Below are 23,149 nucleotides of genomic sequence, written 5' to 3'. Positions count from 1 at the left end.
TATTAGGAACATGTAAGGGTTGGGGAATCGATCTTATTGTGGAGCGACCCTTTGGCGTCCTCTGGTGTTTCATGTATGCATTTTTGTCTGTCCTAATTACTGATTTGTACCAGGTGTGTTTTGTTTGGCTGTGGCTATTTATATCCCCCTGTTTCCCCTCTGGTTGTCGGTTGTTCACTATATGTTGCGTTCGTTGTGTGTGTACGGGTATTCGTTCCTCGCCTGTATAGGAGAGATAAGTATCGATTGACTTTTCTAAGTACTTTGCTCTGCCTTGATCTATTGACGGCGTTTATGGGAGACTAAAGCCATCTTCCCTTTTGTTTTGTTGTTTTGTCCCTATTATTATTTAAACATTTATCGGAGACTTGATTTCTCCTCTTTTGTTTCTTCGCTTACTGTGCGGTTATTATTTATTCCCGTTTACTCAAAGAGTAGGCCTACCTTTATTATTGAATTATACTCCTGCATCCGTCTACTCTGTTCTACTCTGCACCTGGGTCCAAATACATTATCCCATCGTAACAGGAACACATGTTAACCTTCTCATTCATTCAGGTGGTGGAATGTTTTCTGGAATGTTTTTCATCATCATCCTTTTCTTCCTCCTCCTCTCCGTAGCAGTTCCTCCGGACCGTTAGCAGCAGTCTGAGCAGCGTCTTCTCCACCTCGCTCTGGGAGAACTCTGGCCGTTCAAACTTGTCGTCCAGGCAACATCGGCAGGCCTGACCCAACGGACGCATCAGCACCGTGCCCCGCCCAGAAGAGTTCAACAGTCGGTACCACACCACCATGACCCGCCGCGTTGGTGGCCAGGTGTTAAAGCAAGAACCACACTTGAACTGTCCGTGAGCAAAGTGCCAGAAGATCTTCCAGCCCCTCTTCTCCTCCTCCTCGCATTCACTCGCATTCTTACTCATTCATACTGCATGTTTCATTCATTCATGTGGGAGGAAACCGGAGTGCCCGGAGGAAACCCACGCGGCACGGGGAGAACATGCAAACTCCCACAGTGATTACCAGGAATCGAACCCAGCACCTTCCGAGACCGTGATTCGAACCCAGTACCTTGAGACTGTGAGGCAGTGATCTTAACCACTCTGCCACCGTGCCACCCTATCCTGCAGTTCCTGATTCACCTTCTCCTCAAAGGTCTCTGACCACAGAGTGGGGTCGCTGCTAACTTCCTCTTCCTGTGTGAGGTACTGGCATCCTGCCATGGCCTGGACTGACACTGGACACTGGCCGCAAAAATGTGGGTGTGTCTGGGTGGGTGGCTGTGGGTGTGTGTCTGTGTGTGTGGGTGTCTGGGTGCATGCGCATGTGTTATCTTAAAACTGAGATGTACAGTAAATGCAACATAATAAAAAAGCATCATGAAATACATTGGTCTGGTCTGGGTACTTTGTGAGGGGGTGGGGGTTAGGAGTCTTCTTCCTGGTTGTGTCCCTATGTGGTTGTCAAAGAGGGAGGAGAGAGTAGAGACACTGATATAAACTCTGCTCTGTGAAGACTCTCCTTTCCATTTGCCCATCCAAGAACCAAACCCTAGGAAGGAAGAGGAGACTTACAATAACTGGGTAGGTGTATCTGCCATCAACTCAAACAGCATCGTGTGTATGCATCAACAGTATTATATTCATTATATTTAATTGATTACTTTGCTTTGAAAAGATACAATTTCAGACATGTTTGATAAAGTGACAGGAAAAAAAGGATTGTGTGTTTTACCAGAGTTCTGGCTAGTAACAAGTGGCTGTATTGTATACATACACTATATGGACAAAAGTATGTGGACACAATTATCGTCTGGGGTTGTTTTCATGGTTTGGGCTAGGCCCCTGAGTTCCAGTGAAGGGAAATCTTAATGCTACAGCATAAGAAGAAGTTCAACAAGCACATATGGGTGTGAGGTTTGGGTGTCCAAATACTTTTGTCCATATAGTGTATATTGTGCTCTAAGCAAAACCACACCATTTCCAACCTTCAGAGGACAGCATGAGTTACTGCTGTTGTGTGGACAGGACGTTCCTTTGGTCAGATTATATAGTTGCCTACAGCCTACAGTAAAAGGTAGGAAAAGGCAAGTGCTCATGGTTCAATTCCACTGTTATTCTACGGTCAACGTTCAAGAGGAAAATGTAGCTTTACTAACATTGGCTGAGGTCATCATTGTGAGGCTGTTAGAAGCTAGTGAGGTCATCATAGTGAGGCTGCTAGATGATGTCATCATCATACACTGACATTTACGGCATTGTAGATGATACTGTAACTGTCTTGCCTGTGTCCATGGTCCAGGTATCAGGGTGCACATATCTGACCATGTCACAAATCCCTCTTTATTAATTTGTGGTTGTTTTCGGTTGTGAGAGGGACCTCGTGCAGAGTGTGGATTTTCAGGGAAATTATATTATCCATCCACACAAACTATGATGCAATGGGTGTATGTAGGGAATATTGCACCCAAAACGACAGGTGCCCGTACTTCACCTTCTCTTGGAAGAGAACAGGTACATGCTCTATAAGCTTTACCAAAATGGACAATGATTGAATGATTGAACAAAGCCCTAAATGGGTCTCAATATCAGGTATCAGCGACCTGGCCCTCTCTGACCATTTCTGTATTTTCTTTACCATTGTAACACATAAAGCTGAAAGCAATGCTGAACGTGTTGTTAAAAAACGTTATCTTACCCCTGCAGTGGCTGAACATTTCAAAGCTTTAATGAACAGTAATCACACAACTCCCACGTTATGTGAAAACGACTTAGTAATTACCTTTAACAATAAAGTAAAAATGGCCCTAGACTCCCTGGCACCTACCAAACTAAAAAAGGTTGGAGCCAAGAGGAGAGCACCATGGCGAAACAGTGAAATAAATCTCTTAAAGAGAACATGTAGAAAAGCTGAGCGCAGATGGAGAAAGAGCAAACTACAGATTGATCAGAATACTTTTAAAGAACATCTATCTGCCTTTAACTTGGCAATGCGAAATGCTAGGAAAAATCACTTCTCAAAGATAATATCTACAAACAAGAATAACCCCAGGGTCTTGTTCTCGACAATTGATTGCCTTGTAAACCCTGCTCCTAGGACTCTAGACGGCGCAGCCTCTGTCACCAAATGCGAGGAATTTGCAGCCCACTTCAGGGATAAGATAACAAATATTAGAATGTGTATTACTCAGGAAAGACTAGGTTTGTGTAGCACCACAGATCCGCCACCACAGAACATGACTATGAGCATGTTCACCATGATTAGTACGGAAACACTAGGTAAAATTGTGTCACAGCTTAAACCGTCTACGTGTCCTCTTGACCCTATTCCTACCACCTTTTTTAAGGACATTTTTGAATCTGTGTCTGATGACATACTAGGCATTGTAAATCACTCCCTACTTAAAGGGATATTTCCTGCGGCGCTAAAAACTGCCCTGGTTAGACCCACCCTGAAGAAAAGTAACCTAGATCCTTCTGATCCAAAAAACTGTAGACCAATATCCAATCTTACTTTTCTAAGCAAAATTTTAGAAAAGGCAGCGTATAGACAGCTTCATGAATTCTTAGTCCTAAATAATAGGTATGACCCACTTCAGTCAGGTTTCCGATCATACCACAGCACAGAAACCGCTTTGCTTAAAGTAACTAATGACCTTAGGATAAATGCAGACTCGAAAAAACTCTCGATTCTTGTACTCTTAGACTTAAGTGCAGCCTTTGATACGGTAGACCACTCCATACTTATTGAGAGACTTGAAAACTGGGTTGGCCTCTCAGGTCCGGTCTTAAACTGGTTCAGGACTTACCTGGCTGACCGTGACTACTTTGTAGCCCTTGGTGACCATAAGTCAAAAAATTATAGCACAACCTGTGGAGTTCCCCAGGGGTCCATTTTAGGACCGTTGCTTTTTAGCCTATACATGCTACCCCTCAGTTCTGTTATCAAGAAGCATAGCGTTAACTACCACAGCTATGCTGACGACACTCAGCTTTATATCTCAGTAACTCCCAACGACTACAAGATGATCGACCACCTGATAGACTGTATTGCCGATATTAATATTTGGATGACACAAAACTTTCTCCAACTCAATCAAGAAAAAACAGAGGTATTGATCATTGGCGAGAAAACTGGGAGAGAGAAATTATCTGCACACTTGAAAACACTAGCTCTTAACACTAAGTGTCAGGCCAGGAATCTTGGTGTCATAATTGACCCAGATCTAAATTTTGAAACTCATATAAATAACACTATTAAAACATCCTTCTACCATCTAAGAAACATCACTAAGGTACAATCATTTCTCTCCCAGGCAGACACTGAAAAATTAATGCATGCGTTTGTTACTAGTAGGCTAGATTACTGTAATGCTCTCCTGACAGGTCTCCCCAAAAAAATGATAAATAGACTACAAATGGTTCAAAATGCTGCTGCTCGTGTCCTTACTAGGACCAAACGGAGAGCGCACATCACACCTGTCTTGAGATCACTACACTGGCTCCCTGTCAGTCATAGAATAGACTTCAAGATCCTTTTACTAGTTTATAAATCACTTCACTGTGATGCACCCAATTACATGGTGGACATGCTCATAAGATACACACCAGCTAGACCCTTACGGTCTAGTGGCACGGAACTTTTAATAGTGCCAGAGGCTAGGACAAAGAGATTTGGAGGATCAGCTTTTAGCATATATGCTCCTAGATTGTGGAACACCCTACCTGAGGGCCTGAGGTTGTCTAAAACTCAGGACATTTTTAAGCGTGACCTCAAAACCTACTTATTCAATGTCGCCTTTTGATACTAAGGGAGACATTGGACATTATAGAACTAGGATCACTAGGCCACTACACCATACTCGTGTTTTTGAGATTTGTATTGACAGGAAAATGGACCCGGGTGCTGATGAGGCACTGTCAGCTCCAAATAGCACCTAGAGCAGTACTGGAACCGGTACAAGAGTGTACCAGGACCACCATCAGGTTGTATTGCTGTCATCTTTACTGTCTCTATTGTGTTGTTGCATTATAACTGTGCTTAAGTTTCTCTTTTGGCAGGACCTGTGACCATACTGGATGCAGAACGATGCAAATACAACACAAAATTTATGGACAGTGTGTACGCCGATAATATGCAAGGAATTTTTCCTGGATACATGGTGTACAGGTTTTTGCCCTTGCTTGCTTGCTTTGTGCCGGTGGTCCTGGCCTCCCCTGGGGGACCGCTGGGTACTGGTAAGCAAACTGGCTAGTAGTCGCTCTATTGGTAGAGGGCTGCAAGGGAATTTTTTCCTGGCTACATAGTATACAGGTTTTTTACTTTTGCCTGCTCGCGGCTCTGTCAGTATTGATTGATTGATTGACTGATTGACTGAACATTTTCATTGTGTGAAGCGCATTGAGTTGCATCTTGTAAGAAATGCGCTATACAAATAAAATTTGATTTGATTTGATAAATGAATCTCAAATCCTTATCCCACGACAAAAAGTGTCGCCTAAAGGCCCCTACTGGTAGTATACCCACAATTACAGCAAGTCTCTACAAACACAGAACCTCAGGCTACTCTCTGAGAAACTGCAGAGGGAAAGGTGAGCACAAACATCCATGTGTGAGATTCATGTGTCATTCATGGAACGTATAAACAAAGATAGAGCAGGAATATGCTATTATACACTGTGTTTCTGTTCATCCCATTGTCTCTGTTGAAGGGATTATTTATGGTATAATACTGTACAAATCAAAGCTTTCTCTAAGACTTTAACTTGCAGACAGAAATGCATGAAATTAGTTAGTACTGTACAATATATTCATTGTCTTGTGTCTTGTGTGCTCATGACACACACCCAATACCAAAAACAGCAGTCGTATAGCTATCTACAGTTGTATTACATTGCTATCAAATAGTATTTTTGAGGCCTACATAAAAATGGAAAATGGGAAGTTTGATAAACATTATGTTGGTATATGTATCAGTCAGCCACTCAGTCAAGAAATACAGTCTAAAAACTAAAAAAGTAACAGGAAAAACTGGACCATGGCCCAAAAGTACTGCTGTCAGCACTTCCCAGACCTGGCCATCATACACACAGAGGAGGATTGGAAGGCCATCCAACACACGTTTGAAGACGTCACTGATAATATGTGGATATGTGGATTGGGCTCCACATAAATAGCTGAGATGAAAAGTGGAGGTGGTCTGATGGGAAAGAATGGATGTACTTTGACTGGGAAAAGGGCCCTGATCAGAAAATCCATGACAGTTCGTGACGTTAGAATTACAAGGTTCTATCTCCATTTTTGTCAAAATTGAGTTTTTTACATAATCTGATCCATTAGGTGTTTATTAATGCCTGTGTGGTGTTATTTTTTAAATGTTGACATTTTTGAGTTAGTAATTAATAAAATACAAAGGTTCCATCTCACAAAACATAATGGAATGTAAAAACTTTGACGCTCAATATCTCTGAACTACCCTAAACGGAGATAGAACCTTATAATTCTAAGCTCACGAGTTTTCTCTGCGCCATTTCCATTTCACTTCATTGGCGTCCAGTGAAATGTGAAGCTAAAAAACAGAATGTGTGTCAACATGGTATGGACTCTCTCATCAATCTCCCAAATGAATAATCTTCTCAATTGCTATATTGATCATGGTAAACAGTTAAAATTATGTCATTTTGTTATATCTGTTTGTAATATCTGTTATTTCAATTTATATTTTGCAGTGATTTATACGGACATCCAAACATTAAGAAAAGACTTGGTAAATGCAATCTAATTTTTTATTATTATTTAACTCACAAATCTCCGTCCTTCCACAAGTTCATCATGAGAATGGTTTAACACAGAAGGTGTACGAGCTGATGACTGAAGGTAAGAGCCTGCTGGATGCTCTGGATGACTGCAAGATAAAGATCTGGCCAGTATCTGTAACCAGAGAGAGCAGGAGGCCTTTGATGAGGTGACTAATAGGGAGAGCTGGATTGGACTTCAGCGTAATTCAAGCACACTTCAATGGAAATGGTCCGGTGAGGGAACCGTTTCATCAATGGAAAATGGAGAAATGGAATTCAATCTCTCCAGAATTAGGACACTGTGTCAAGATGAAGTCAGGCAGAACTTGGGAACCAGATAATTGCTCTAGTCCAAAATGATTCTTGTGACATGGAGGTGAGGTCAACATTGTGAGAGTATTATCAAAGTGGTGTTGACTGTCAACCATTGTTAATAACGTTGAATATTTTAGTTTTCGAAAATAAATACATTGAAGATTTTATTGTCTTCTTGGTGATACAGATGAACGTCCAGTAAACAACTCTGAACCTCCGACCATTCAGTCAGCCGCTGATATCACCAACCTTACTTTGACTGAACCAGCAAAGTCTACCAGCCCTTCTCAGTCCACTTCTGCACCAGTCCACCAATGCACAAACTTCCACTGCTACTATTGGGCAGTCATCCTCATCAACCTCCACTGGACAAATAACCTCATCAGCTACCCTACCCTCAGTAGTTCACCAAACCATCCTGGTGATTATTAAGCTGTTATTCAAGCTGTTAAGATGGTCAATAACATTGTCTTGGACGTACTTACTGTATAATCGAGTGTACCTTGGTGCATGTTTGAGTGTGTGTGTGTGTGTGTGTGTGTGTGTGTGTGTGTGTGTGTGTGTGTATGCAATGTGTGTTTGCTCTATGTCCACGCAGATTACCTGCAGTACTTCCATGAGTCCAAGAGCTGGATCAGGGCACTTGAGTTCTGTGAGGGTCACAACTCTATTCTGGTACACATCACCAACCAGACTGTGCAGGATCATGTGACCCAGCTCCTGGCCAATGAGAAGCTCCCGCCTACAGCTGTGTGGATTGGGCTGGGCTTGCTCCCCATGGGTGTGGACCAGTGGACCAGTGGACCAGTGGTGGAGTATAACCAGTGGCACTGCGGCTTCCCCCTCAACCCCCACAAGTACCACTGTGGTAAGCTGGTCCGGGTTAACCTGGCACTGCAGTGGCTGGATGCTTGTTGTCATGACGAATTACCCTTCATCTGTCACGGTATGTATCTGTCTTTGTGGCCCTATCAGCACATATGTATTATATTGTATTGAGCCTTGCAGGGAAAATATTTGATTTCATGTATGAAGTCATGTATTACTTCTCTGGAACAAAGAAAATCCTCTCTCGTACTTATAGAATGACTTATGAACCTCAAGCCAAGAAATTCTTCTGTTTTCGAGTCATGTAATGTAATGGTCTTTAGAGTTGGGCTTTAAGGCAAGACAAAACTCCAAAGCCTGTCATTAATTTGAAGAACTCTCATCCATGTCCTCTGTATCGTGTTTCAACAGATCAGGACCACTAGGGGGCGCTACACGTCTGGACCACTAGAGGGCGGTAAATGACAGTCGAGACCCGGGAACTGCATCTTCATTACATTACACATTACATTACAATCAGCGCTTAGTCATACTGACCTACTGACACATTTACACATTGTCATTTATGTGTAATTAATATATTATATCATTTCATTGTTTAAAAACAGGAAAATATGTAATTTAACTATGTCTTACTGTATACTTTGATATACTTTATACTTAAAAAAAAAAAAAGTATACTGTATACTTCAAATGTAAATCATACGGGTTGAGTGATGTTTAGTTTAAATAGACCTTATAGAAAATACAACCAGGCTGAAGGAGCAGGCGTTAACCAATCACGGTAGAGCAAATGAATACCCTCATGCAGGGACATCTCAGATAACGATTTAAAACAGGCCTATTGTGTAAAACCAATACAAACAAAACTGTGTTGTTATTGAACTGCAGCGTATACTCGTGAGATATATTTAGCAACACTGCCTCCTTCAAACACGCAGCATCATTTTAATGAAAACAGGGAGGATTTATAAATAGATTCACCACGAAATAAATGATACCCCCATCCCCCCGTTCCACCCAGCACCCCCTAACTGAAGTCTGCCATCGTGCTCGGAATCTATAACAAGCTCGCTCTCTATACGTATACTAACCCCGTTCTCAGAAGAAAAGAGAGAGAGAGAGAGAGAGAGAGAGAGAGAGAGAGAGAGGAGAGAGAGAGAGAGAGAGAGAGAGAGAGAGGGGGGGAGAGAGAGAGGGGGAGAGAGAGAGACAGAGAGAGACAGAGAGAGAGAGGGGGAGAGAGAGAGAGGGGGAGGGAGAGAGAGGGAGAGAGAGGGGGAGAGAGAGAGAGGGGGAGAGAGAGAGACAGAGAGAGAGAGGGGGAGAGAGAGAGAGAGAGAGGGAGGGAGAGAGAGGGAGAGAGACAGAGAGAGAGAGGGAGAGAGGGAGAGAGAGAGAGAGAGACAGAGAGAGAGAGGGGGAGAGAGAGAGAGAGAGAGAGAGAGAGAGAGAGAGAGAGAGAGAGAGAGAGAGAGAGACCGGTAGCTTGCCTATGTGCACTCAACCGGAGACAGTTACCGTGGATGGTACAGAACTCGGTCCGATCCCTAAGCTTTTTAATTTAGGGTTAAAAATGTCCGCTAGACCGGGTTATTATCGACAAGAGTTGAACAAGACTGTGTGGGAGGTCCCCGAGCGGTACCAGAACCTGACTCCGGTGGGCTCGGGAGCCTACGGATCGGTATGGTGAGTACGGCTATGGCAAGAGGGAGGGGCGAGGCTGCAACACACACGCCATAAAATGCAAAGCAAAGAACAAACAATAGCCTACAAGTTTTATTTTCTCAATATTGTTTTCATTGATATTAATAATATTGACGATTTGACAGGCTTAAACAAATGACTCTACAAGACAAGTGATGTAAAACAATTCTCATGTTATGATTACTCTTATTATGATGAATCCTGTTTTTGTTTACTGTTATCATTAGCCGTTCTGTCTATTGACATAAACTATTGATCGATGTTATTGTTGACGATAAATCATCAATCAATGTTGATTTGTTTCTGCTTCGTGTGCATAATAACTCTGTTGATCGTTGTCAATATTCTCCGATTGGATGTGTTGATCTGTCGAGTGAGTCTCCATTCTAAATGAAGGGCGTTAATCGTTAGAACGGGAGACAGGCAGCAGCTTGCCTTTGATACGGATGCCTCAGACGCCTCCAGGGGGGTATTCCATCAACGTCGCTAAAGGAAAATCTAGGCTTATTTTGACAAGTCTCGCGAGATCTATCAAGATATGCCTGGATCTTTTTAAGAGTCTCGCGAGACTTAACGAAATAAGCCTAGATTTTCCTTTAGCGACGTTGATGCAACACCCCCCAGGCCTGCCATACAGACAGTAGTCAGTCCGCACCAGGCGCTTCCCATATTGGCCAAGGGGGAAACCAGATTGGTGCATCACGCGTGCAAACCACACGCCACGGGAGATTCCCGGAATCATGACTGTTTCACAATTCGTGACGTTAGAATTATAAGGTTTTGTCAAAATTGAGTTTTTTTTACATAATCTGATCCATTAGGTTTTGTATTAATGCCTGTGTGGTGTTATTTTTAAAATGTTGACATTTTTGAGTTAGTAATTAATAAAAAAACAAAGGTTCCATCTCACAAAACATAATGGAATGTAAAAACTTTGACGCTCAATATCTCTGAACTACCCTAAACGGAGATAGAACCTTATCATTCTAAGCTCACCACATCTCTAAGGCCGGTACAGATACACTACTACAACAACAGCATAAAACACAGAATAGCGGGGACCAAGGCAAGATGCTGATTGATGCTGGCTGCAAAGCTATTTTGACATTTACAATTTACATTTGTTAAAAAAGCTTTATTTAATATGTTATTTTTTTATCGAATCAGAGCTATTTTGATCATTGTCAATAATACACTTTACCCCCACTGTCAACAGCTTCTCGGAAATCGAAGGACTTGAGGAGAATGGGCACTCTCTCTCTCATCTCAATGATCTCTTTCTATCATTTCTCATTTTCTCTATCCACTGTATATTGTCTGTCTCTTGTGTAGGCTTATGTCTATCTCCCTTTCTGTCTTTTTGCACGCATGCACACACACACACACACACACACACACACACACACACACACACACACACACACACACACACACAATAATAATAAGGTCCTCTTTTATCAGAAGGTGTTGTGCAATATTTCATCGTTTTAATTTTGGATCAGTCTTTGTGTGTCGCCAAGAGAGACACCGTTGCCATGGCAAGGTGTCATGGTGATAAACACCTCCGCCTGAGTGGCATACACACTTGGCTATATTGATCCGGTCATGGTGAGGAATTAGAAATAGATGGTCAGGTTTCTGTCTGGTAGACACAGGTCAGATCTGCACTGATGGCCTCCAGACTAATCAGGAACATACAGCTATCGTTGTCAATACAGTAGGTTAGATAGTCAAACATACACACTTTGCCTGGAATACATGAGAAAATACTTGAGAAAGCTTAGGTGATGGTGTTATTGTACAAGGATTGTCCCAATTAATCGACACATATTTGAGCATTTTTAAAGCTGTGTCTCAAATGGTAACCCGGTGTAGCAATATTCCTGTAAGCTTTCCTTCCCCCTCAGCCAATGACCAGACAGCCTTCCACTATCCACAAAAATATAACTCCTGCACGTAAGATCAGTCATTATGTGTCAGAGGCAGACAGGAGTATATGGAGGTATATGAAGGTATATGAAGGTTATCTTCTAGTAGGTTTGTTTTCCTCCATATTGGATACAATTGACCCTTTCATATGTCCCAGACAGAGGGAAGGGAGGGAGTGTGTTATTGTGTGAGGGTCAGGCCAGGGAGGCAGACAACAGTCATATGCGATGCAGCAATGGGGCCACAGAGACACAGATGTTGCCCCAGGCACATTCTATAATGCTTTAATTGCTCGATTAGAGAGGTTTGCTATTCCTCAAGCAGTCGGACTGATTCATGGGGATTTCACTGGTCCACAAGATAGCACTAGTCAGCCATTTGGGAAACACATTGCGAGCCCCAAGTGCGGGGCGGCTGTGGCGCAGGAGGTAGAGCCGCCGTCTAATGATCGCAATGTCGGCAGATCTCGGCGGTTCAAGCCCCGGCTGGCCACATGTCGAAGTGTCCTTGGGCAAGACACTGAATCCCAAATTGCTCCCAGTGGGCGGGTCGGCGCCTTGCATGGTAGCTTGCCGCCATTGGTGTGTGAATGTGTGTGTGAATGGGTGAATGAGAGGCTGTTGTAAAGCGCTTTGGATAAAGGCGCTATGTAAGTGCAGTCCATTTACATTGCAAATACCCTGAAAAATCATTGTGAAATCAGTGAGTGAGCAAAGTGTTCGCTAGTGCTTGTCTGTCTGCTTCCTTTGATGAAGACCTTACAATGGGAGCTGAGTAGACGAGGCTTGATAGGATTGCATTGCTCTGTTGAGGCAATGAGTCCAAACTAATCTTTGTCTGCTTCTTTGGACTATAGATAACTAAAAGCACGATTCCCCTTTATACTTAATTTCTGTTAAAGTAAGATGATATGATGCAGTCTTGTGATCAACACCTACAAGAAGCCACAACTTAGATTACCAGGCTAGCCAACAGAAAAGCTAACTAACCGCATGCACACAAGCTCTCTCTCTTTCTCTCTCTCTCTCTCTCTCTCTCTCTCTCTCTCTCTCTTCCTTTCTCTCTCTTTCTCTCTCTCTTTCTCTCTCTCTCTCTCTCTCTCACACACACACACACACACACACACACACACACACACACACACACACACACACACACACACACACACACACACACACACACCCTGCCCTGCCCTGCCCTGCCCTGCATTGTCCACGCTTAAGTCCAACCATTGTCACTGACTTCTCTATGGCAGGATTGATTGATTAGAAGAGGGGTGGGGTGGGGTGAGGGGAGATTATACTTTGTATAGGGGTGGGGAGAGCCTTGGGGGTCCAGGGACATTCCGTCTGAGGGTACTGAATAGAACTGGAGTCATCCAAGGTTCTCTTCTATCTCCTTGCAAAGCCTTCTGGGATTGTTAGCCTGAGGTCAGGGATTAGACTAATCCATATAATGCATATCACACCAGACAGAGCTGCTATCATACAAACATACATATCACACCAGACAGAGCTGCTATCATACAAACATACGTATCACACCAGACAGAGCTGCTATCATACAAACATACATATCACACCAGACAGAGCTGCTATCATACAAACATACATATCACACCAGACAGAGCTGCTATCATACAAACATACATATCACACCAGACAGAGCTGCTATCATACAAACATACATCCACTGACAAGCATATCACACTTATTATGTCTGCAACTAAACCAAGTCAGAAAACAACACACTCATGTGAATGCATTATGCAAAATATGCAATATTACGTATATATATATAACAATATGCAATATGTTGATAGTTCAGACTATAGACTTTGTTCCAATAATTGGAAACAAAACGCTTTCCCTCCATGACAACGCTTGCCATCCTTGAAACATCATTCTGCCGATCCCCTTTCCTTTCCAATGTCATCTCATTTCTCATTTTCTTCTCAGCTTGCAGGCTGCTAACCCTAATCGAATCAAAACGGTTCTTTCTCCTCCATTCGCCTCCTGAAATGAAGTTGGAACGTCTTGGCCAGTAATATCTAAACTGTTAAGACTGATGGGTGTAAGAGGTTATATTATCCACAACGGAACTGAGATCTTCTTCTTCTTCTTGCACTTACAGTAGCCGATGTGACGCTATGTCATATTTTTGCTAATCTTTTCTCTCAACAATTTCTGCATCTTTAATGTTTCGTTTGGTCAAGAGATATTTCAGATGCAATACCACACAAATGATTGTGTGTGTGTGTGTGTGTGTGTGTGTGTGTGTGTGTGTGTGTGTGTGTGTGTGTGTGTGTGTGTGTGTGTGTGTGTGTGTGTGTGTGGTAGCACATAAACCTTGAGGATCTGATTTCGCAGATCCCATTTCGCAGACACTACTGTGCAGATTTGGATTGCAACATGAGGGGAAAGGCCATGGTAGTAGATTAAATTGGCAGCTGTATTATACAGTCATTGAACCTGGCAAATATGCATACTATGGGGACCATGCTGAAGAATAGTTAACAAGGACTTTTGGAATTCTTTGTGCAAACCCTTTTGACAAAATACTATCTCCAGTGAAAAGCATGCATGCAGCCCTACGAATGCATAATGCTAAAGGTGATAGATAGATAAAGAGAGAGAGAGAGCGATAGAGATAGATAGATAGATAGATAGATATTGTCTGTTCACAAAGAATTGGCCTTGCTTTAAAAGTCTTGCTTTGTTTCTCTATCTCTAATGGTTGGAGCTTTTGGAGATTAATCACTTTACGTCATCAGATATTGACCAAAACCGGAGGTCCAGTAACAGTTGGAAGAAAAGACATCTGAGACGAAAGAAAGAGTCAGTGCAGAAATCGATGCATGGCCTAGCCAGCATTGTGTGGTGGGCCGTGAGGTGCAGACGGACTGAGCCATGTATGGAAGATGGCAGAGGACAGGAATGTGTGTGTGTGTGTGTGTGTGTGTGTGTGTGTGTGTGTGTGTGTGTAGGTCGGGGGGGCTGGCTTGTGTCGTGATGATGGGAAGCAAACCGCCCACATAGTTGAGGTTGGAGCATCTGGGAAGGCAGCAGGTGCCTTTCATGTGAATGAAATGAAAGAATGCACTTGGCCTTGTCTGAAGGGGATCAGAGTATGTCCTTGCATTGAAGGCCACAGGTAATGACAGTCATGGTGTAACACTCCCCATAGAATAGTAAAAGAGGCTAGAGGTTGGTTTGCTAACGAAAATGCTAACGAAATCATCCAAAAGACGACGCCTCTTCTGTTGCCTGAGGGCCAAAACTCAGAGGCTAACCCACAGCTACGTCCCCCAGGCTAACCCACAGCTACGTCCCCCAGGCCATCAGGCTTATAAACAAACTCACTGAGGACAAATTACTATTTACCCCTCAGCACACCCCCCACATATGGACTACCCACCCTTAAGCACACAGTCACTTTACTCAATACCACCTCTCCTTTCCACTGCCACCGAGTGTAATACTCATGCTATAATTTACATTATTTGTATTTGTTTACTACTTGTATTGCTCAGTTTGTCTCTTGTCATATTTGTCTCTTACAACTATGTTTTATAACTGCTGCCACTTTATTTCTCTTGTTGCTGCAATTCAGTTTCAAGTTTCAAGTTTCAAGTTTATTTCTTACGTCACATTACACAAGAGTAACATTCTTAGGCTTCGGATTCTGACATTGCATTGCAGCACAAGACATAGGGCATAATACATCAAGCATACCGGTAATTCAAGATAAAAGTGTCAGTAGTACAGGACATAAGAGACCAAAAATAATAGGCATAGTACAAGATAAGATGGCATTAGTGCAGGTAAGACAAGACAGGTTGCACTAGCGGTACGGCTAGTGATAATAGAGTTCACAGTAGTAAGGTGGCTTGAGCTTAGGGTTGCTGTAGTCCATGCACAAGGGGTGAGCAAGGGAAAGATAGTCAATTGACTACAGTGGGGGGCTTTGCTGACACACCATTTGTCGTATATCCTGGATGGAGGGAAGCTTACATCCGGTGATGCGCTTGGCTGTCCGTACCACCCTCTGTAGTGCTTTGTGGTTGAGGGCAGTGCAGTTGCCATGCCAGGCAGTGATGCACCCAGTCAATATACTCTGGGTAGTGCCTCTGTAGTAGGCCCGTCTTCCACCCCTGACCTGAAGCCTAAGAACTTGACTCTCTTATACTAATATAATGGAATGACCTAATAAACCTACACGTATGTTCTCCTCACTTCTCTTGGCCCACACTTTTTCTCTCTCTCATTTCCTCCGCCCCTCCTTCTTTCACTGCTTCTTTATTTATTTCTCTCCACGATGTCTCTATCACTTCTCTTTCCTGTACATCTGTTACAGACTTCCTCTCTCTATGGTAATGCAAAGGGCAGTATTGCAAGAACAGGATATCTCTTAATAAGCTAGCACAGCAGAAATAACACTTGCAACACCCAAGACCGCAGTGCACGTCCACAATATGCCATTTCTTAAAATTACTTTAGAATTTCAGTGGAGGCAGACACACGTGATCACCTTTTTCAAAAATCAACATGTTTAGAAGCAATGCGTTTCATTTAGCAATTTCATCATTTATTCATTATTGTCTCTCTCTTTGTCTATCTCTGCCCCCCTTTCTCTCCCACCCACCATCTCTCTCTCTCTCTCTCCCTCCCCCCAGCTCAGCGTATGATGTGCGGCTACGGCAGAAGGTGGCGGTGAAGAAGCTGTCCCGTCCCTTCCAGTCCCTCATCCACAGCCGCCGTTCGTACCGAGAGCTCCGGCTGCTGAAGCACATGAAACACGAGAATGTGAGTGAGTGGTACTGTTGTATGAAACCCTATACCATCACATGAAGACGAAAGGGGGTATTATTGATGTTGTGAAATACAGGATTACAAGCCATACTTCCGTGCCTGCGATGTCATCCTCAATATCCAATCCCTCTGGTCGAGTCTGTTGTCCTGACAGGACTGTCGGGCTACAGTCTTTAGGAGTGCCTATGCCGCCATCTGTTGTGTCTAGATAACGTACAGCTTAATAATGCTCTGGCAACCCCCCTCCTCCCCTCCGCAGGTAATAGGACTGCTTGATGTCTTCTCCCCCGCCGCCTCACTGGATGACTTCAATGAAGTGTGAGTGTCTCATACATGTCCAACATGCCACGTGTGTACTGTACTGTTGATACTGACAATGGATCTCACTAGGGTTTCAAAGCACTTTATGGGCAACGACACTTGATCTTGATAACATGAGATCATATTATCAGGATCAAAGTGATCATAGACTTAAGTCTAAGGGGGGGGTTCCAGAACGTGAGGCAACATCGTTCCTAGTGCTGGTACAGGAACGTTACCAAGCGCTGTTCTAACTGTCGTCCCTCCCCCCCCCCCCCCACCCCCAGCTACCTGGTGACCAACCTGATGGGGGCGGACCTGAACAACATTGTCAAATTCCAGCGTCTCTCTGATGAGCACGTGCAGTTCCTTATCTACCAGCTGCTCCGAGGCCTCAAGGTAGTTCAACTCACTCATCGATGTGCAACGAGTAATGGCTCAAACTGTCATAATCCCTATCCTAAACTGAATATGATAGTAGACCTTATAGTACATGTGATTAAAAGGCTATGATATTCTCTGAAAATGTCTACTTTGAATTATTCGGTTGTTAAGTCGTGACGTGTTTCCGGGTCCAAAGTTGGCTGAGGCGCTCTCTTCGAAATGCCTCAGTAATAATAATAATTCATTATATTTATATAGTGCTTTTCCGAGGCTCAAAGACCCTGACAATATGGGGAAAACGGGAAAGTGCTGTGTCCCTTGTTGTATGAATAGATCCGAGTCTAAAAAACGATTGAACTGCCTGAATTCTACCGCTGTAGCACACTGGTACTCTGGTGCGGGGAATTTCTGGTTTGGACCCCGGAAATTGCTAAACGTCACATTTGACGTCAGACTTAACAACCGAATACTGACATAGAGCTAACTTCACAAGCGGTACTGTATAAGGCTTGCTTTACTAAGCAACACAGCAAGCTAGTCTGAGTGGACAGAAGAGTCGCCATCCAGCCCACTTTCCAAGGGAACAGACAAAAAGAGACTCTTCTAGACGGGGGCCAATGCGGGCATGCACTGTTGACCTCTCTCTCCTTTCTCTCCTCTCCCTTCCCCACTCCCTCTCCCCCAATCCTGCCCCGTCGCCCCCCCCGCCCCCCCCAAACAGTACATCCATTCAGCAGGACTAATCCACAGAGTGAGTGGTGACTCTCCTCTTTCTCTCTCTTTTGCACCTCCTCCTCCTTTCATTTTGTGCCTCTCTCTCTCTCTTTTCTTAACGGCTGCAATTGCCTCTCCTGAGTGTTTTGTTGCCTTAAAAGGCTATTCTGGGGTAGTGTAATTAGAATGTGTGTGTGTGTGTGGCGGGGGGGGGATGTGGGGTCGGTATGTTTGTGGAGATAACGGGAGGTAGTTTGTGTCGGACATGTTGCACAAGGCCGAGAGTCTGCGTTGCATTCAGCAAAACAACACGTTTATCTCGTTCTTCCTTTCTCACACTGTGTGTTCATTAGTCTGTGTGCCTGGATGCCTGTGTTGCCTGCCTGTTTGTTTGTCTGTCTGCTCACCTACAGTATCTGTCAATTCCTCTCTCCCACAGGACCTGAAACCCAGTAATGTGGCTGTGAATGAGGACTGTGAGCTGAGGGTAAGACCGACCAGCAACCCAACCAGCCTCACACAATCAAGACACATCCCCCCCCCCCCCCTATCTCCATGACAACCTCTATGTCTATCCATCCCCAGATCCTAGACTTCGGATTGGCCAGACAGACAGATGACGAGATGACCGGGTATGTGGCTACTCGCTGGTACCGAGCGCCAGAGATAATGCTCAACTGGATGCACTACAATCAGACAGGTGAGGATTCACATTGTGACGTTAGAATTATAAGGTTCTATCTCCATTTTTGGTCAAAATTTAGTTTTTTACATAATCTGATCCATTAGGTGTTTATTAATGCCTGTGTGGTGTTATTTTAAAAAATTAAAAACTTTTTTGTTGTTGTTAGTAATTAATAAAATACAAAGGTTCCATCTCACAAAACGTAACGGAATGTAAAAACTTTGACGCTCAATATCTCTGAACTGCCCTAGACGGAGATAGAACCTTATCATTCTAAGCTCAAGACATGTCACTGTCATACAACCCACATGGTCCTGTACCATCATAAGCAACCAACCATTACCAACCATCATTACGCCTGCTTAAATCCTGGTGTTTATGTGTGATTATGTCTCTGTTGCAGTTGATATCTGGTCAGTGGGATGCATCATGGGAGAACTACTAAAGGGGAAGGTCTTGTTCCCTGGCAACGACTGTATCCTTTATTATAAAACCAGAATGACTTGTGAATGCACCTGACTCTTCATCCTCTCCTAGTGGCAAAACTGTGGTGACCAGTGCTTAATGTGCTATTTGGACACAAATCAGGCTTCCCACTGGATTTGCATTACAATCCTTTCCAGAGGTATGGCCTTTCTGTCTGAAGGGGAGGTGCATGGAGGGGGAGTGAATGGAACACTCACAATGGATTGTATTGTATTGGCCGACACATTCTGAATCTAAAAGCAGAACGGATTGGAATGTGATTTACTACTCTGTGTAATTTGGTCTTTAAAGGAGTAGGACGTAAGTCTGTTCGTGACGTTAGAATTATAAGGTTCTATCTCCATTTTTGGTCAAAATTTAGTTTTTTTACATAATCTGATTCATTAGGTGTTTATTAATGCCTGTGTGGTGTTATTTTTAAAATGTAGACATTTTTTAGTTAGTAATGTAAAAACGTTGACGCTCAATATCTCTAAACTACCCTAAACGGAGATAGAACCTTATCATTCTAAGCTCACGTGTTGGAAATCCACCACCTCTGGCCACTGTGGCGAAATTCTGTTCCAAAAAACAACATCCTATTAATAATAATATAACCCCCTTGAACTGGACTTGCAGTGGCTGACATTAGCTCTTGGCAACATTAGCTGTTGTAGTGTTTCTGCGTGTGTGCACGATTCGAAAAAAGCTAGCCACCAGAGACAGAAAGGCGATTTGAGAAAGATCTTTTCGCGGGACCAAAACGACTTTCGTAAACGAAATATATCTTTCAATGGATCTCATTCCCTGCTATTGCTATCGATTAAACATAGTCATTAACAACCATTAGAAAGCTTTTTAGAGAGCTTGAATGTTACATTATTACACCTTTAACTTTTAGCTGTCTTCGTAAAAGCCAGCAACAACAATATTCTTGCTTCTTAAGGAGAGAGTGCCTACCTCAAGATCTCTGGTATTAGTGGATGGTTCGGTCCTGGCAGCCGCGTGGCTAGATTCCAACATGTCATGATGTTCCCTTCACTCCTCGTTCCCTAAGATATCGACCAACTAAAGAGAATCATGGAGGTGGTGGGCACCCCGACCCCTGAACTTCTACAGAAGATCTCCTCTGAGCATGTGAGTGTGGGGGAAAAAGGAGGAAATCCTCAGTATTCCCATTGAAGGAAAAGTGCTCCAATCTAACACTCCAAATGACCTGACGACACACGACGGGCGATTCACATGTTTTCATTGATTGGCTGATTTGTTTACAAAGTAGATGATTGATTGATCGAAAATGGTGGTTGCTGGGTGATTGATTACTCAGTTTGACAATCAATAACCACTTTAATGTCGAAAACTGTCACACGGGTTGTTTATTGATTTCCATTCGCAGGCGCAGAAGTATATCCAATCCCTGCCGTTCATGCCTCAGCAGGACCTGGAGAAGATATTTAGAGGAGCCAACCCACTTGGTAAGAGTCATCCCCAAGATTTAGCCATGCTAATGCAGGAGAAATGGTAACCCAGGGCAACAGTCAGTCCTAGGCTTTGGTAAACCCAAGATAGCTTTATTACACCTGTTTGTTTATCTGTCTGTCTGTCTGTCTGTCTGTCTGTCTGTCTCTCTCTCTCCTTCTCTCTCTGACTGACCCCCCCCCCCCCCCCCCCCACCCCACGCGCGCTTCATTCAGCGGTGGACCTACTAAAACGTATGCTGGTTCTGGACTGTGACGGGCGAACCTCAGCCAGCGAGGCGCTCTCCCACCCCTACTTCTCCCAGTATCACGACCCTGACGACGAACCGGAGGCCCCCCCCTACGACCAGACTCTAGAGAGCAAGGACCGCACGCTGGAGGAGTGGAAGGGTGAGAGACAGGGGTTTAAAGACGGAAGGGTGGACAGAGAGAGAGCTCTTTCATTAAGATTCAGTAGTTTGTTTTCTGTAGGGTTCTTGACCTGTATTTTTTCCCCCTCTCCTCCACCTCATCCTCTTTCTGTCTCTTTTTCCTCATCCCCCTCCACAGAGTTAGTGTTTGAGGAGGTGAATGGTTTCAAAGCGCCCGTCAGCAAGAAGGACAGTCATCAGGTGGAGCCGTGAGAGGCGAGCCCGCGCCCCTGTCTGTCCCTTCACCTGAGGCAGGACCACCCCCTTGTGTCTGTCTGTCTGTCAGTCAGTGTGAGGGGTGGGAGGATCCAAAAGAGACTGCGAGCCAATCAGAGACAACGCTGTCCCCCCCCCCCCCCCCCCAGGCATGATGCCCCTCCCCCTGCTCAGTGTAACCGTTTGTTTGACTGCCTGTCATGAGTTTGCGAAAGGGGCCGGGGAGAAGGGGTGGTCTGGTCGAACCTAAAGGGTTGAGAATACGCACATTATGTTTACAGGGAGCGTGTTTTGGATAGGTATGTTTTTCTAGCCTGTGAAACGGAGGTAATGTAATGTTTGAGTGAGAGAACAAGTAGCATTAGACTTTCAAGCCTACGCAGGCAGGTTGAACAGATGAGCACTGGTGACATATCACTCAAATCCTCACCATGAAGACAGATGTCATCAGCTTCTGTCAAGGATATTCGTTAATAACTGTATTGAACCCTGACATGCCACAGCTTGCAGATGAGCCAGCTATGCCGGCTTACATACTGCTCCATGAAACATATCAGTGTCATACTCATCATTTGATCATTTGACATAAACTGATGTCATCCATTAAGGCTGCTTTATAACATCTGTGTTGTCATGGTAATGACAGCTTTATGACAGAGGGTTTTAGTGAGTTGTTCCTCGGGAATTGTTCACAGGTTTCATTTAATTCTTCTAATTTTCAGTTTTGGTTGTAGCAAAAATGTTGTTCTTCCACAGATAAACTGACTTAAGATTGGTTCCCTGCCTGCATAAAGACCACTGAATGCCATTTGTGCTGTTAAAACACAAGATCATCACCCACTAAAGCTGTTATAGTTTTAGGTGGACAAACATACAGTACCACTTATGACCGCATTGCCTGAGAGGTAACCACAGAACAGCCTTAGTGCATACAGACAGAGTCTATGACCCTACATCAAGTTTAACAATATTGGGTAAATTACTGTGTTTAAGTGTTTACTCCCACAGACAACTTTTACCTGATTTTCCCCCACATTTCTGTGGTTTAAAAAAAATGTGTCCTTTATGGTTTGATTCCCCTCTGAGATAAACTATCCTATGTGTTGTGTCTTTTGCTGCTCTGTCCTGTTTCAAATTCCTCTTGTGGCGCTTTTCCATTGACCAGACCGGTTCGGCTCGGCTTGGTGTCTGTCCAACAGGTTTTGCTAGCCCCTGGCTTGCTGCTGACCAACCCAAACATATATAGCTCCAGCTCATCACTCATTTACTCATGGACATTCAGCACACTACCATGCCGAGCAACTACCAGTTGGTGAAATGGAGCTAAATAACAACAATACCATAAAAATGAGCACCATAAGCAAAAACGTGTCAAGTAGTAATATCATTAACACCTTGATGGGGAAATGTAATCAATGAAGGAGGAAACTATCATTTCCTGTTCTTAAGACACAGTATGTGCTCTGGAATTGCTACACAATTATACCACAACAAGTGGGCCTACTACAACAATCATGCATAGAAAATGTTTCAATTACAGTAAAAAATACTCCAAAACGTCTTTCTAATTTGTGGTCTGTCATGGACCAGTTGATGTTGATTATTTATGGTATGTGTAATGTACAAAAGTCGATATTGTAAACTTGGTGGATTTAAATAGAACTGCAACATGATGAATGTATTCAAAACGATGTTTCAAATACCAGTGTCTTGGTGGCATGAATTCCAATTGTAAAATGGCTGCCATATGAAATTCCAAACCATAACCGAATGTCAATTTCCTGTGTTATAATGCCATGGTAACTCATGACTCATATCAACCCATTTTATGTTTTCTAAGTGTCACAGACGCATTGTATCGACAGGCAGTTGTGTATGTCAGTTGTGAAGAACTGTCAAGGGTTGTGGCATTATGACAGGCTACTACCAAGAGTGTATAGTATAGGCCGACTCAGTTCTCCTCCACATGGCCAAAGATCCGTCAATACCTCCAGCTCACACAGGTACTGTAGCTCTCCAGTGTTTCTGGGTTCTAATTCTGGGCATACATACAGTACCTGGCCTTGTGCATGTGTGTGTGTCTGTTTTAGGGTCTGCCTTCAAGTCTCCTTGC

General features: G+C 43.6%; 1 protein-coding gene across 1 annotated transcript; it reads left to right on the top strand.

Annotated features, from left to right (window-relative positions):
- Positions 1 to 9,513: 9,513 nt before the first annotated feature.
- On the top strand, positions 9,514 to 21,033 carry mapk11 (mitogen-activated protein kinase 11; the record flags this gene model as incomplete). Its single annotated transcript, XM_080538403.1, has 12 exons — positions 9,514 to 9,626; positions 16,249 to 16,378; positions 16,644 to 16,702; positions 16,972 to 17,083; positions 17,790 to 17,819; positions 18,222 to 18,269; positions 18,368 to 18,482; positions 18,871 to 18,942; positions 19,990 to 20,069; positions 20,329 to 20,407; positions 20,627 to 20,800; positions 20,960 to 21,033. The coding sequence occupies 12 exons, from the start codon at positions 9,514 to 9,516 to the stop codon at positions 21,031 to 21,033; spliced, it is 1,086 nt and encodes a 361-aa protein (XP_080394529.1).
- Between the last annotated feature and the right edge of the window lie 2,116 nt (positions 21,034 to 23,149).

The sequence above is a fragment of the Nansenia antarctica genome (assembly GCF_963989245.1).
Source record: "Nansenia antarctica genome assembly, chromosome: 8".
Taxonomy (NCBI): domain Eukaryota; kingdom Metazoa; phylum Chordata; class Actinopteri; order Argentiniformes; family Microstomatidae; genus Nansenia; species Nansenia antarctica.
Note: the sequence above shows the minus strand (reverse complement) of the source record. Positions and strands in the feature narration are given on the sequence as shown.